Here is a 13,748-nt window from a genome sequence, read left to right on the forward strand (position 1 = left end):
CCAAGTAATATTCTACCTCAAAAGAAAACAGCTACCAAAAAGATGTCAATTCCCTCATTCGGCAGCCCGCTCTTCGGCTCAGAGACTTGTCAGCCTCGCTCGTGTTTAGGAGCCATCAAAATGTATCACAACACCCGCGTTTCTGTCGCCTCAATATCCCATCATCAGAGTATTCTCTGTTACCAAATAGAAATGTTTGAAAACGTGTATGCCGAATTTCTTGAGCGTCTCCGACTCTTCTCTTCGCCGCCTACTATGGACGACGGCAAGCTAGCACTCCTCGTCACTACAGGCATTATGGTTGCCGTGTACTATTCCATCTCTACCCTATGGGAATACGTACAAAGCCGAAAAGCAAGTTTTCGGCCTATGGTTGGATATCGCCACTTCCTAGAGCCAACATGGCTATTGGGTATGAGATTTACACGACACAGCCGAGAAATGATTGCCCAGGGTTACCACCAGGTATGGCTCCATCATGGCCCCTTCCAACCTTCCGCAATTGCCAATTTTCTTACCGAAATACGCAGTTCAAAAACAGTGCTTTCAAAGTCCGCTGCAACGACACCGACATCGTAGTCCTTTCTCACCGTTTCGTGGACGAGCTTCGCAGCCTTCCAGAGGCCAAAGCCAGCTCCCCCCAGGCTCTCTACAACAAGGGCGTCGGGACCTACACCGGCCTCGGCATTATCCTTGAAAGTCGTCTCCACATCGAAACTATCCAGAAGAGGCTCACTCCATCTCTGACCGCCGTCTTAGACGAGGTCAAGGATGAACTCGATCATGCCCTAGCGCTAGAGATGCCCGCGTGCACAGACAACTGGGTGTCTATGGACATGCACACCACCCTTGCCCGGCTCATCAGTCGCCTCTCCTCCCGCGTCTTCGGCGGCATGGAGCTTGCTCGCAACGAGGAATGGATTGATGCGAGCACGAAATACCCGGAGAATGCATTTGCGACGGCAATGCTGCTGCGTATGGTGCCGCGGATGACTCGTCCTGCGCTTGCGCTGTGTCTACCGCATTTCTGGCGGACGCAGGCGAATATTGCGTGCGCCAAGCGACTGGTTGGTGCGATGGTTAATCAGCGTCGTGTCATGGAAGATACAGACGGGGAGCTTTACGACCGGCCAAACGACTTGCTCCAGTGGATGATGGATGCTGCTGACCCTCACGATGCCACAGCTTCCAAGATTGCGCATCGTCTCCTGTTCGTGAGCGATGCTTCGGTCATGACGACTAGCCTGCTGACTACGCAGTGCATATATGACTTGTGCGCGCATCCAGAGTACTTTGAGATCCTACGACAGGAGATTCTTAGTGTCTTGAGAGAGGGTGGTAGCTTTCAAAAGACGATGCTGCACAAAATGAAGAAATTAGACAGCTGTCTAAAGGAATCACAGCGTCTAAACCCGCCGTTTTTGTGTATGAAGCAATTCGACGAACCGCATTAATTGCAATACGGTGGCTAACAACCTGTGCAGTGACTTTTGACCGCATCCTGCACCAGGATCTGACTTTGTCCGACGGCACAAGCCTCCGTGCGGGAACCCACATCGCCATGGCTACCGATGCAATCTTGCGGGATCCCGAGTTTCTCCCGCCCGGCAGCGCTAGCCCCGACGAATTTGATCCTTTGCGCTATTATAGGGCTCGCCAGGACCCATCCCAGCCAGAAAATGCTCAGAGATTCCAGTTTGTGACCACAGAAATCACAAGTTTGCCGTTTGGGCATGGCAAGTATGCCTGTCCCGGCCGCTTCTTTGCGAGTAGCGAAGCAAAGCTCATTCTTTGTCATATGCTACTCCTTTATGATTTTGAATTCAAAAAAGGCCAGACGCGCCCGCAGAATCTGCTTTTTTCAGAAAATTTGGTACCGGATCCCAAGGCGAGAGTCTTGGTCCGTAAGAGGAAGACGGCAGACCAGGACTTGGCTCACTTTGCATTAAGCGTGTAGCTAGAAAGCACAAAACTGGTCTTTACAGTCCCGAAAAGGAAAGATGACAATGACCTTATGGTGAATGAAAAATAGACTCTCTTGGCTTTCATTAGATGGATAGATTGCCAGGCTCTGGAGAACCCTCACGCAAGAGCATCCACGTCAAGCTGAGTAGTACTTATGTAGATCTCGAAGTACCAAAATGAAAAGAAGGCACGAACAGCGGAACCAGCTCATAGCTAGCCCTATAAGCTCGACACTCTAGACACAAGTTGCAGTCTTAGTAGTCTCGACAATCTCAAGCCACCATTTCTCTACCTCTGCAAACTGCTATGAAAGCATCGGTAACGCAGTCATCATTCATTCTCGCAGTTTCCTCTTTGGGAAATTTTGAGCGACATATGACACGTCAGCAGCCTTTGTGGGTATACTTATTGTCAGCTTTGACGCATACGCGACGGGACACCCGAGTAGTTATTTTAAACAAAGTAGCGATTGAACGCTTGCACCGTGCGCTTTGATCATCATATATACAAAATAATTTACGAACTTCAGGCCTACTACAATCTTTTCGGCCTTGACAAGCTTGGATTACCAACACCACGAAAAATGACAGACATCATGCACATAGCCGGCAATAACTCTGCTACCACCTCTACAAATGAGATAATCCATATGTCAAAGCCCCGCTCACATCCTCCGGTCGCATACAAAGAAATCGAGATGAGCCTGCATGCAGCTTCATCGCCCATCGATTCAGCAATAACTCCTCGCGATTCTTCCCCAGCCACAGACAACTTCACTCTTGGCAATCCGATCATGCCAGAAATGCCAGCAACCGGCACACCCGAAACGCGCAACGGAACTCTGGACCTGAATTTCAAAAAGTGGACCGAAAACAAAGAAAAGACAGTCATGGCACCATATGATTACATTGCCTCTGCCCCGGGAAAGGAGTTCCGGTCTCTATTACTGGAAAGCTTTAACGAATATCTCCAGATACCGAGTGGACACTTGACTGTCATACAGAATGTAGTGCGAATGCTCCATACCTCGTCACTGCTCATCGACGACATACAAGACAACTCTGCGCTCCGAAGAGGTCGTCCGGTAGCCCATAGCATATTTGGTACAGCGCAGACAATCAATTCCGCAAACTACGTCTATTTTTTGGCATTGAATGAGCTGAAAAAACTTCCGAACCCGGAAGTGACGGAGATTTTCGCCTCGGAGCTGCTGTGCTTGCACCGGGGACAAGCCATGGATCTCTTTTGGCGAGATACCCTGACCTGCCCAACAGAGGCAGAATATCTCGAAATGGTATCCAACAAGACTGGAGGGTTGTTCCGACTCGCCTATCGACTTATCCTGGCAGAATCAACGGCTACGGTAGACCTCTTGCCACTTGTTGAAGTTCTGGGATTGATTTACCAAATCGCTGACGATTACAAAAACCTGTGCGATGGAGAATATTCGCAGAAGAAAGGGTTCGGAGAAGATCTATCGGAGGGGAAGTTCTCTTTCCCAGTGATTCACAGCATAAATGTAGAAGCAGACGACCACCAACTGCTTCATATTTTGCAGCAAAAGCCAACCAGCGATGAGGTGAAGCGGTACGCAGTCCGATGCATGGAGCGAACTGGTAGTCTGGAGTATACTAGGAACACGATCAAACAGCTAGTGCGGTGGGCTCAAGAGTTTCTGCATGATGCAGATAAAGTATCGGGAGATTGTCCATCTCTCCGTCGGCTGTTGGACCGGTTGGCAGCTGTGTAGCTGGTCTGTTGCCTTTTTAAACAGCTAGTGTGCTGCATAAATGTCTCTGATTTCGATATCTTTGTTTCAATGAGCTCAATATGACTCCATGTCTGCAAATGTGAGGTATTCGACAAGAAATCATACTTCACCACCAATTTGTCTGAGACAGACTGCGGTGCTGCAACGGTGGGCACAGCTTCGGACTTCCTATTCTGGTAGACCAATCCTTTCGGTCATTGCCTGAATAGGAAATTCAGCATGTATTGCCCATATGATACATCGAACTCCAGTGACTATAGTATATAGCATAGCAAAAGCCCCACGACGTCGCCAGACTCGCCAACTCAAACACTGGCACTTATCGTCGAGCTATGGGGTCAAAAACTGCCCCCAACGTCACCATCGAAGACTTGATTGTCAGATCTAAGTTTCTTTTGCAAACCATAGCGCAAAACACCCACGAAAAATATGGATTCGGGACACTAACGTGCACCATCTATGACTCCGCATGGGTTGCTCTCGTCAAGAAGCCAGACCAGACTGGCAAAGTGCAATGGCTATTCCCGGAGAGCTTTGCCTACATTATTAAGATGCAATGTGCTGACGGCGGTTGGATGAGCAACACCAAGGCCCAAGTGGATGGTATCCTCAACACCATGGCGGGACTGCTAGTGCTCAAACGATACACCACAGAGCCCCTCCAAGTGGCTCTAGACCAGGGTCATATGGCAGAGAAACTTGAGCGCGCACTGGACAGCCTTCGCTCTCAACTTGACTCCTGGGACGCCTCCACTTCCAATAACGTGGGATTCGAAGTGATTGTACCCGCCATGTTGGATCTCTTGGCTGCCGAAGACCCATCGCTTGTCTTCCATTTCCAAGCCAAGCCGGACTTGCTCGAGGTGTACCAGGCAAAGCTTTCTCGATTCAAGCCAGAATTCTTGTACGGGAATGATTTTGTGACAGCTACACACTCGCTGGAAGCATTCATCGGCCGACTAGACTTTGACAGGATCAAGCATCACAAGATGTTTGGTTCGTTTTTCGCATCACCGTCATCCACAGCTGCGTACTTGATGAATGTTTCAGAATGGGACGAAGAGGCTGAGGCGTATCTGCGACACGTCGTCGCATTTTCTGTTGGACAAGGCAACGGTGGTGTTCCTGGTGTGTTTCCGACTACAAACTTCGAGTATATTTGGGTAAGTGTTTTCTTTACATCATCGGTCAGTAGTACTTTCCATGTGCGACAGCGGCTTACATGTTACTTTGAGGTCCTCTCAACTTTGCTTAGGTCTGGGTTCTCAGTGCTTGAGCTAGCCTCGCCGGAGCTCAACAGCATGACAGAAATGCTGCTTCAAACTTATGAAGAATCCGAGGGTGTAGTTGGCCTAGGTAAGTTTAGACATGAGGAACAAACGACATCGTCTAACATTTGCAGCGCCTGGAATTGAAGCCGATGTCGATGACACTGCGAAGCTCATCACAACCCTAGGCTATCTCGGAGAGACAGTGCAGCCTCAACGTCTGATAGAGGTCTTTGAGGTGCAGACACACTTCCGAGTGTATCAGCACGAGCGTGACGCAAGCTTCAGTGCAAACTGCAATGCCCTTATTGCTCTTCTGCATCCCGGTCATTGCGACATGTATTGTGCGCAAATTCGGAAGCTAGCCGAGTTTTTGTGCAATAGGAAATGGAATGCAGATGCGTGCATCCGGGACAAATGGGTGCGTTCATGTATCATGTGTGGTCCTTCTAGGCAGAGACTAACAATAATAGAACACTAGCCATCTTTACTCATCATTATTATTTGCAGAAGCATTCACAGATTTGCTTTACTTGGTTGAACAAGATCACCTCGCAGAGACTTTCAGCGAGTCATTTTTACGCAAGGCTGGCATTTGCTTGTACCAAACTTGTCTGCGGCCCCTTTTGGACCAGTGTAGCAATGGATCCTGGGGTGATTCTATCGAAGAGACCGCTTATGCAGTCTCCATACTTGGCGAAGCACAAAAGCTGGTCTTTTTCCAGGACCTGCAGCAGATCTTACGCGCCGCCATCGACGAAGGCATCGATTACATTCTGTCTTTTGCCACGACCAAAATGAGCCATCATTGGTCTGACAAGGTGAGCTACGGCTCCCATTCCATTACCGAAGCCTACATCTTGGCCGCTCTCCGGCAAGCGACTGTGCCCTTCACGGGTGCCATCGGCTGTTCCATATTCGGAAACGCTACCGTGGAAAAGTCTGCAAGACAGATTGAGTTGTTTCACAAAACGCCCCTTTTAGAGTGTCTGCCTCGATGGGAGGTGGTTGCATCTCTCATTGACGCTGAACTGTTTGAACGGTTCATCGACGTCCCCAAGCTCCAGTTTCTGCCCTCGAATAGTGTCCAGGGCGGCGCGTACCTCAAGTTGGTGCCGTTTACCTGGACTAGCTGCAGCAACAGATCGAGGTCGTATGCTTCTCCCAGCTTTTTGCATGAGATGATGGTCCTGTCTTTCTTTACGTATCAAGCTGATGAGTTTATGGAGTCCATTGCTGGACCATCATTTCATGGTCGCTACGGGATTTTGCGAAGTCTTATTGACAAAGCGACGTTTCATCCGCTGGAGCTGCCTCTCTCTCTTGAACCCGAACTTAACGAGCAAGTGACCAAAGCCGATGCAGAAATATCACAACAGCTGTCACAATGTGTGGACTTTCTGCTTAACAACGACGTCATACAACAGGCGAGCTTCCACGACCGACGTAATCTTCGACAGGAGCTGCGTCACTTTTTCCTCGCCCACACAGCCCAGGCGCAGGATAATCTGCGTTACGTGATGGACATTCAACTCGAGGACAAAGTCGTCTGTTCCGTATCCCACAGTTACGCTCGATGGGTAGCGACAACGTCGGCCGACCACATTGCCGGCCCGTTCTGCTTTGCGTTTGCGCTCTGTGTCATTGGCGCCAGCCTGCCCTCCAGAACGCTAGACAAAGACTGCTTTCCGTTAGTAGTGGAAAAGTATTATGCCGCCAGTGCCTCCACGCATCTCTCCATCATGTGCCGCATGTACAACGACATCGGCTCCTGGGAAAGAGACAATCGCGAAAACAACCTGAATTCGCTGCACTTTGAGGAGTTCGCCACAGAAGTGAAAGCAGGCAGCCAGAAATTGGCTCTGTACGGTCTGGCTCAGTATGAGCGCGGCTGTTGGAATGAGGCACTGAGTCTTTTACAGGCCGAGAATAATGCCAAAGGCAACAATTCGATGAAACAGTGTGGTAACCGTCGCATCAATTTGGTTCGTTTGTTTTGTGATGTTACGGATATCTATGGCCAGATCTATCTTCTAAAGGATATCTCCAGCCCGATTGCAGTGCGGCAGCGCACAGCGGCGGCGTGAGTCACACACGTGTCGTAAATACAACAGGCGAGATCTGAAGCTTTGCGATGTTTTTATATCAAGTCTTTAGTCTAAATTGGGAGACATGTGTTACATGAAAGCCTTGTAGCTGTCAAAATAGCGCTAGAATAAGATGCTTCTCAGTCGTGTTCAACCAAAGCCAGGTATCATGCGACAAAGGAGGGTGTCAGGGACCTCGAAGCTATATAGTGGATGCTAGGGATACTCGGCCACGGTCTGGTATCGCTTGATCTTTTTGATCTCTGTGGCCGAGTGGTTTACCTAGCGCCCCGGTTCCTCACAGAGGGACACTGAAAGCATTTTCTCGTCTGCAACGACGAGTATGTCGAGAAATCTGATTTGGGAAGAAAAGGTGATTTGCTTAACTCATCAGATTCGCTTTTATATCATAATGGCGCGCAGACGCTAGGGAAAGAGAGGTAGTGGCATGCCAAATTGCGGCGCTTTAAAATTCTGCTTTCGTAAGTCTTGAGCTAACACACGGAATGCTCCGGAGAAATTGAACCTGAGAAATTGTAGGTCAGTCGTCAGCCATCGTGCACCGTTGTTCGTGTTAATTTCATCACCGAGGCAAGCTCAGAATGCGGCAGCTTCCTCGGCGGCGGCGGCGTCGTGCGATTGGATAGCGGTGAGGTTCTGTTCTGCGACCATCTCATTCCCAGATAGGCAATTTTCTATCTTTTGACTTCACATGAGTTTTCGGCATATGTACTTCAGACCAATCCAGTGCGCTCCACTTCGTCTCGGCCCTGCCCAAAGTAGCAACAGCGACGAGTTCATTCAACTGCTCAGAGTCGCACGGGCATCCGGCCAGAATCAAGTCGTAATCATTATCAACTCTCTTTCCGGCTATTCCAAATCGTGGAGAGGCCTTTCTATTCATTAAAATGAGCTTTCCGATTATCTTTGGTGCCATGGCGGGCGTGGTACGTCAAGCATTAATTCTACGCATTCCCAGCTAACACAGCAAAACAGGTGGCATTGTATCTATGTACAGCAACATTGTATAATGTATTGGTACATCCTCTGCGAGACATTCCCGGGCCGATTCTCTTCCGTGCGTCGGTCCTCCCCAAGTCTTACTATATGATCACGGGTGTCCTGCAATTTAAAGTTAAAAGTCTGCACGACAAGTACGGTGCCATTGTGCGCATCGCCCCTAACGAAATCAGCGTTGTCGGCGCGGGGGCTTGGAACGACATCTACGGGCGGCGTCCTAGCGGCGGTGGCGAGCTTTCGAAGTACTATAACTTCTACGTTCTCGAAGAGTCCTCTCCGCGAGACATAATCAACGCCGAGCCGGCGCAGCATCGTATGTTGCGCCGGCTTCTGGCGCACGGCTTCTCGGAGAGGTCAATGCATGCACAAGGCTCCATCATTAGTGGTTATATTGACATTCTCATATCCAGTCTCCGAAGCAAGTGCGACGATGGTGACGCCGTCGTAGACCTAAATAAGTGGTTGAACTGGACTACGTTTGACATTATTGGTAACCTGTCGTTCGGGTCAGATGCGAGCAACCTGCGCAGCGCCGAGTGGACGCCGTGGGTCAAAGCGAGCGCAAAACACAACAAGTCAATGGCCATAGTGGCTTGTTTAAAAGGGTTGGGCTTTGGAAAGCTGATCAAGTTAGCCATTCGGTGTGGTCTACTTCCGACGCAAGGATATCTGGACTACATCAAGTCGCACGTGAAGGAACGCGCGCAGCTTGGTGTAGAGCGGCCAGACTTCATCGAGGGGTTGATACAGAAGCAAAACGGCCTGGTGTGTATTTCCCATCTGAGACTTTCCATTTTGTTTTAGCAATACTGACTCATGCTTCGTGCTAGTCATTGGACGAAATTGCACGCAATGCAGAAGCTTTGATTGGGGCTGGCTCAGAATCCACGGCGACTTTTTTGTCTGGAGTCATATATGCTCTTCTTACACATCCAGAATGGCTTGACAAACTGACAACTGAAATACGGTCCACCTTTAAGAGCGAGGCGGAGATTGACTTTACGTCTGTTAAGCACCTAGATTACATGCTAGCGTGCTTGAACGAGACGTTTCGTTATTACCCACCAGTGACGAACGGCATGCCAAGGATAGCTCCAAAGGGTGGAACATTAATATGTGGCACGTTTGTGCCAGAGAATGTGAGTATAAAGGTCCAGTCTTGCTCGTTTTCTTTTTCAGCTACTGATATGTGCTTGGTTATAGACTGTGGTCGCAATCTGGCAGTGGGCAATATGCCATGACACCACTCTATGGACAGATCCGTACGAATTTCGGCCAGAAAGATTTCTTGGCGATAAAAACTTCAAAAATGATAAACTGGAAGCGCTCCAACCGTTCAGCATAGGGACACGAAACTGCATTGGAAGAAAGTAAGTGAGTTTGTATGCGTAACATAACGCCCACTAATCACAGTCGTCTATCAGCCTCTCGTACGCGGAGACAAAGCTAATTTTAGCCCGGCTAATCTACAATTTTGACATGAAGATACACCATAGCAGCAAAAATTGGATGCAATTGCAAAAGGCATACTTTGTATGGGACCCTCCAGCGTTGAACATTACTCTTTGCCGACGGAGCGTAGCTTAGTCGCCATTACTGTTATGGTTTGCCCGCCAGGATTACTTCACCACGACGGATCGAACAACACGGGCATATATAAGCAACTTGTCTGATAATTTGTTACTCTCTGTTCCCGTTTATTTGGACATCATAAAAAATCACTAGCTGTCTGCAGAAACTCTCCAAGCTCAAGACCAGTCTTCAACCCACTTGAGCGTGCAATTTATCTCTGATATCTTTGATCATGTCCCTGTGAGCCGGCCAGCTTTGCGCCATGACTAGCGTTTCGACCCGATTAACTAGTTCTTTCACCTTAATCGTTCTTGAGGAGCGAAGACTCGTCAAGATAATATGCTCATCATCTTCATCCAGTGATTGTTTTCTCATTCTCCAATCGCAATCATAGTCAACGAGCGGTTTTGGCCGTCTTGCCTTAGCTGCTAGCGCTGCATCGCGCTGCTTGGCCTCGCATTCGGTAGAGACGGCCTCCAGCACCACAGCCATGCGGCTGCACATACTTATCAGCGTCATGATGTATGCAGAGTTTTCTATACATAGGTAGCAATCGAGCAGTGCTTCACTATCCTTGACTGACTGCTTCAAATGGCTCAGAATCTCGACAGCACCTGCGGAGTGGCTATCGCTAGCCCAGACAAGGTTCACCTGTGTCGCTTCAAATGCCTTCAATGCCTGCAAGAAGCAATTTGCCGGGTGATGGTTCGATTGCGTTACGTCTTCGTACTCTGTGAACTGTTGTATGTTTTCATTAAGGAAGTTGCTAAAGTCGGCTTCAACAGCGACGATGTCTGTTGGGGAAAGTTGCGAGCCGTGATGGAGAAAAAAGTCGTTGGATGTTGACAAGAAAGTTTCACTGTAATCTTCTTTTTACACTTAGTTAGCAGGGATCCTTTTTGCTTGGTAATTTAATCGGAAACAGCATACTTTGAAGAGAGAAAGATCCTGCAGCGGCAGATTTCGACGGACTGGGGCTTCGGAAAGTGTGAGTCGTGCCAGAAGCATCACTGCTTCCGACAAAGAATTCGTCATTACTGGCGTCGCGGCTTGTGTCTTGTTCGCTTTGCAAAGACTGGTCCTGCGTGGGAGAGCCCGCAGAATGTCCCCCGACCGCGAGGTAACCGCACTGCAGCTTTTTGCCCGCGCACCGTCGGCACCCGAGTGGTTCGCCGGAGCATTTTACCTTTCAATTTTGAATTCTTTAGTTTGCAAACACGTTTGGCTCTAGAGGGATTTTTTCATTTACCTTGCTTTTTCTGCAATTCGTACACGCTGCAACGTAGTGGCCTTTCGGCTTCGCAAAGGGAGGATCGGTCTCCTTTGCCGAGTATGCCATGCCGGCTTCTTTGGAGCGCTTCAGCGTGCAAAACATGACATGTACCGGGTTTGAGGTCGCACACGCTTGCTGTCGTCCCGTACTGAGCCACTCCCTTGAATTGGTGTAACACGAGCAGTAGACACTGCATGAATTCGAAATCGGCCGATTTGGTGAAGTACTACTTTTTGTAGCACTTCCCAGCAATGCATCAATGCATCAATGCATCAGCCCATGTGTAATTTAAATGGCTCAAGCTCGCAGGCTGTCGACAACATGAAAATGCATTGCATGTTATAAGGCTGCCAGACATGCGTCTCGTTTGCTGTTATCAAATGGTCACACCATGCATGATGGCGGGGCTCCTGCGGGCATGGACATGGTATCGTTGATAGACTTGCCATTTCGCTTACAGAACGCAGCTTAGGAGGCATCAGTAGTGTGATTAATACTCCCATGTTCATTTTGCCCTAGTTTGAGGTAACTCCGTCCTCTCGGACCTTCTCTCGTGGAGCATGACTAGGCAAGAAGAAGAATATCTTAATGAAATATGAGGCTGCGTTTAAGGAATGACGACGGTAAGCTTCTAACTTGCCGCTTTTGTTAGCAGCCGATGTACTAGACTTGGCGAAGGATGACCGACTGTCTCCTTGTAACAGTCCTCTCCAAGGCATGTTTATGGGGTATTCCCGGCACCCCGGATCACCTTCCCTACCCCATTTCGGCGGGTTGAACCACAGCGCCACATTGCACCCGGAAGCGCAAGAACGGTCGCAACAGATGCGCTCCACGCAGAACGAATCAGCTCTTAGTTTTTGTGTCAAGTCCTCTAGCGCGATTGCACTGAGGAAGCCGGCAGGATGTCGGCCATGCTCATCCAGCGCCGACACAAAGACCCGGGAGATTACAACGCAGCAAGGCTGCGGTGTCCATGTACGCCGCAATCATATACTGGTATTGGCAACAATCTGCAAAGGCCCCCGTGGGGCCGTGGGGAGCGGTTGGATGAGCGCCGTTGGATACATAATTGCAATATCAGGCTGCAACTCTCCGTTCCGCTTCGCGCCCAAGATGTCGAGTCCAAAAGCGACTACCCAACGTCCACACTAATTAGTTGGTCGTTCACTCCGGAAACGAAGCCAGCCCGCCAAGGGGATGAATACAGGGATGTCGACTCGTCACTCAAGCCGCCGTCAACTTCATTACATTTACATCAGGCTTAGTCGAGCGGTCGCCTCTAACCCCTCATATGTCTCTCTGCTTGTGGAGATTGCGACGTAATCGTCTTGCATAGTTTCCCCTCTCGGATGATCCTTCAGGATTCCAGTACAGCTGCGTTGTATAGTGCCAAAGTGCCTAATTGTAGAACGAGGCTGTGAACTGTCTTGGTGTGTCTTGGGGGCGCAGATCTTGGGCGGGGCGCCGAGAGAATGTGGTGGCGATGCTAGTTTTAATCTTCTGTTACTACATCGGGTGGGAGGGTGGCGGACATTGAAGGCGTGGCAGATTAGGGAAATACCAGGCTGCGGAAACTACGGACCAACCAGATCATCCACGTCACTGGCATGGATAGCGAGCCAAAAATTCCCGGAGTCTGGCATCACCGATTTCGACGGGCCTATCTGCCCACTCGTCCGAGTTTACAACCATAGAGTCTAAGCTATTTAGCCACCAAAAAATTAAAGTTAGTTAGCCACTTGATTCAAAGAGCAGGCGGAAGTAGCACAATCACACCACTAAGTTATATCATAAAAACCATAAACCCTGCTATTTCCTTGCAGGAATAAAAAAAAATTAAGCTAAGAAAATATACTACTGGTACTCAGCTCTGAAACCCTATTCCTAAGCAAAATCCTAACCGCCCAACCACCCTAAGCCTAGCCTGCTGCTTTTTACTAAATATTTGTAGAAGTACAAGCTGCGGGTGGCGTCAAAATTGTTGATCGCTAATTGTATCTTTACTGTGCTACTAAATTGGCGGCCAACTTTGTTTTCTAAGTGGTGCGATAACTGAGCCCCCTTGTCCAGCGGACGTTCGTCGACAGGACCGCCTGTCTTACAAGGGTTGACACTGTTTTAAGGTGGCAGGTTAAGCCGTTTTCTGGAGGGAGATTTATGAACAGGGCCTGAATTCGGACGAAACACCGCCGGCTGATGACGCCTAACTGGCGGCGCCTGGCTGTATCGCCCACAACGGTCCGCTCCCAGTGATGAACTGAAAACATATTGAGATGACTGACCAGCACCTACTGGAGAGCACTGGGGAACAGAGCGATGCTTGGAAGCGCTGGAGAAGGCTCGCCACAGCATCGACAGAGGTCCAAATGGCGCCGGGCAAGTGCCGAATTCAAAACAACAAAGTATTTTTATAATATACGTAAGTTCAAATAGTCAATTTCCTTGCTCTATTTTATGAATTAGTGTATTGCCGACTCAGCGTGCGGACGCTGAGTATGCCAAGCGCACAGCGTTCCGCAAGCCTCTGCCCGTAATCGCTGCCAGCCAGCAAGAGTCACATCGATGTTTCTCGACTTGCCCATCATAGCAAGTTAGATAAATGAAGGAAGAAGAATTATTCTGCTAATCCTTCGTCATCTGAAACAGCTTCTCAATCACAGCCGATTGCTCCTTCTTCAAGTCTTCATGGTGCACTTCCGTTTGCAAATGCCTAGCGACACCGGCGGCGACAAGGGCTCAACGACTCCCTTTGAGCGAAACCAAGGGCAAGAAATTATATAGCGAGAATT

General features: G+C 49.2%; 4 protein-coding genes across 4 annotated transcripts; 3 read left to right on the top strand and 1 right to left on the bottom strand.

Moving 5' to 3' along the window:
- Positions 1 to 192: 192 nt before the first annotated feature.
- Positions 193 to 1,957, top strand: LMH87_011180 (uncharacterized protein; the record flags this gene model as incomplete). The annotated part of the gene is made up of 3 exons (XM_056200279.1): positions 193 to 465; positions 531 to 1,425; positions 1,485 to 1,957. The coding sequence occupies 3 exons, from the start codon at positions 193 to 195 to the stop codon at positions 1,955 to 1,957; spliced, it is 1,641 nt and encodes a 546-aa protein (XP_056052144.1).
- Positions 1,958 to 4,068: 2,111 nt separating this feature from the next.
- On the top strand, positions 4,069 to 7,091 carry LMH87_011181 (uncharacterized protein; the record flags this gene model as incomplete). Its single annotated transcript, XM_056200280.1, has 4 exons — positions 4,069 to 4,899; positions 4,972 to 5,092; positions 5,139 to 5,425; positions 5,478 to 7,091. The coding sequence occupies 4 exons, from the start codon at positions 4,069 to 4,071 to the stop codon at positions 7,089 to 7,091; spliced, it is 2,853 nt and encodes a 950-aa protein (XP_056052145.1).
- A 908-nt stretch (positions 7,092 to 7,999) lies between these two features.
- LMH87_011182 (uncharacterized protein) lies at positions 8,000 to 9,698 on the top strand (the record flags this gene model as incomplete). The annotated part of the gene is made up of 5 exons (XM_056200281.1): positions 8,000 to 8,038; positions 8,088 to 8,876; positions 8,942 to 9,250; positions 9,315 to 9,481; positions 9,536 to 9,698. The coding sequence occupies 5 exons, from the start codon at positions 8,000 to 8,002 to the stop codon at positions 9,696 to 9,698; spliced, it is 1,467 nt and encodes a 488-aa protein (XP_056052146.1).
- Positions 9,699 to 9,872: 174 nt separating this feature from the next.
- Positions 9,873 to 11,058, bottom strand: LMH87_011183 (uncharacterized protein; the record flags this gene model as incomplete). Its single annotated transcript, XM_056200282.1, has 3 exons — positions 9,873 to 10,552; positions 10,614 to 10,869; positions 10,933 to 11,058. 3 exons carry the CDS (start codon positions 11,056 to 11,058, stop codon positions 9,873 to 9,875), a joined length of 1,062 nt encoding a protein of 353 aa, XP_056052147.1.
- Between the last annotated feature and the right edge of the window lie 2,690 nt (positions 11,059 to 13,748).

This window comes from Akanthomyces muscarius, chromosome 4 (genome assembly GCF_028009165.1).
Source record: "Akanthomyces muscarius strain Ve6 chromosome 4, whole genome shotgun sequence".
Taxonomy (NCBI): Eukaryota; Fungi; Ascomycota; class Sordariomycetes; order Hypocreales; family Cordycipitaceae; genus Akanthomyces; species Akanthomyces muscarius.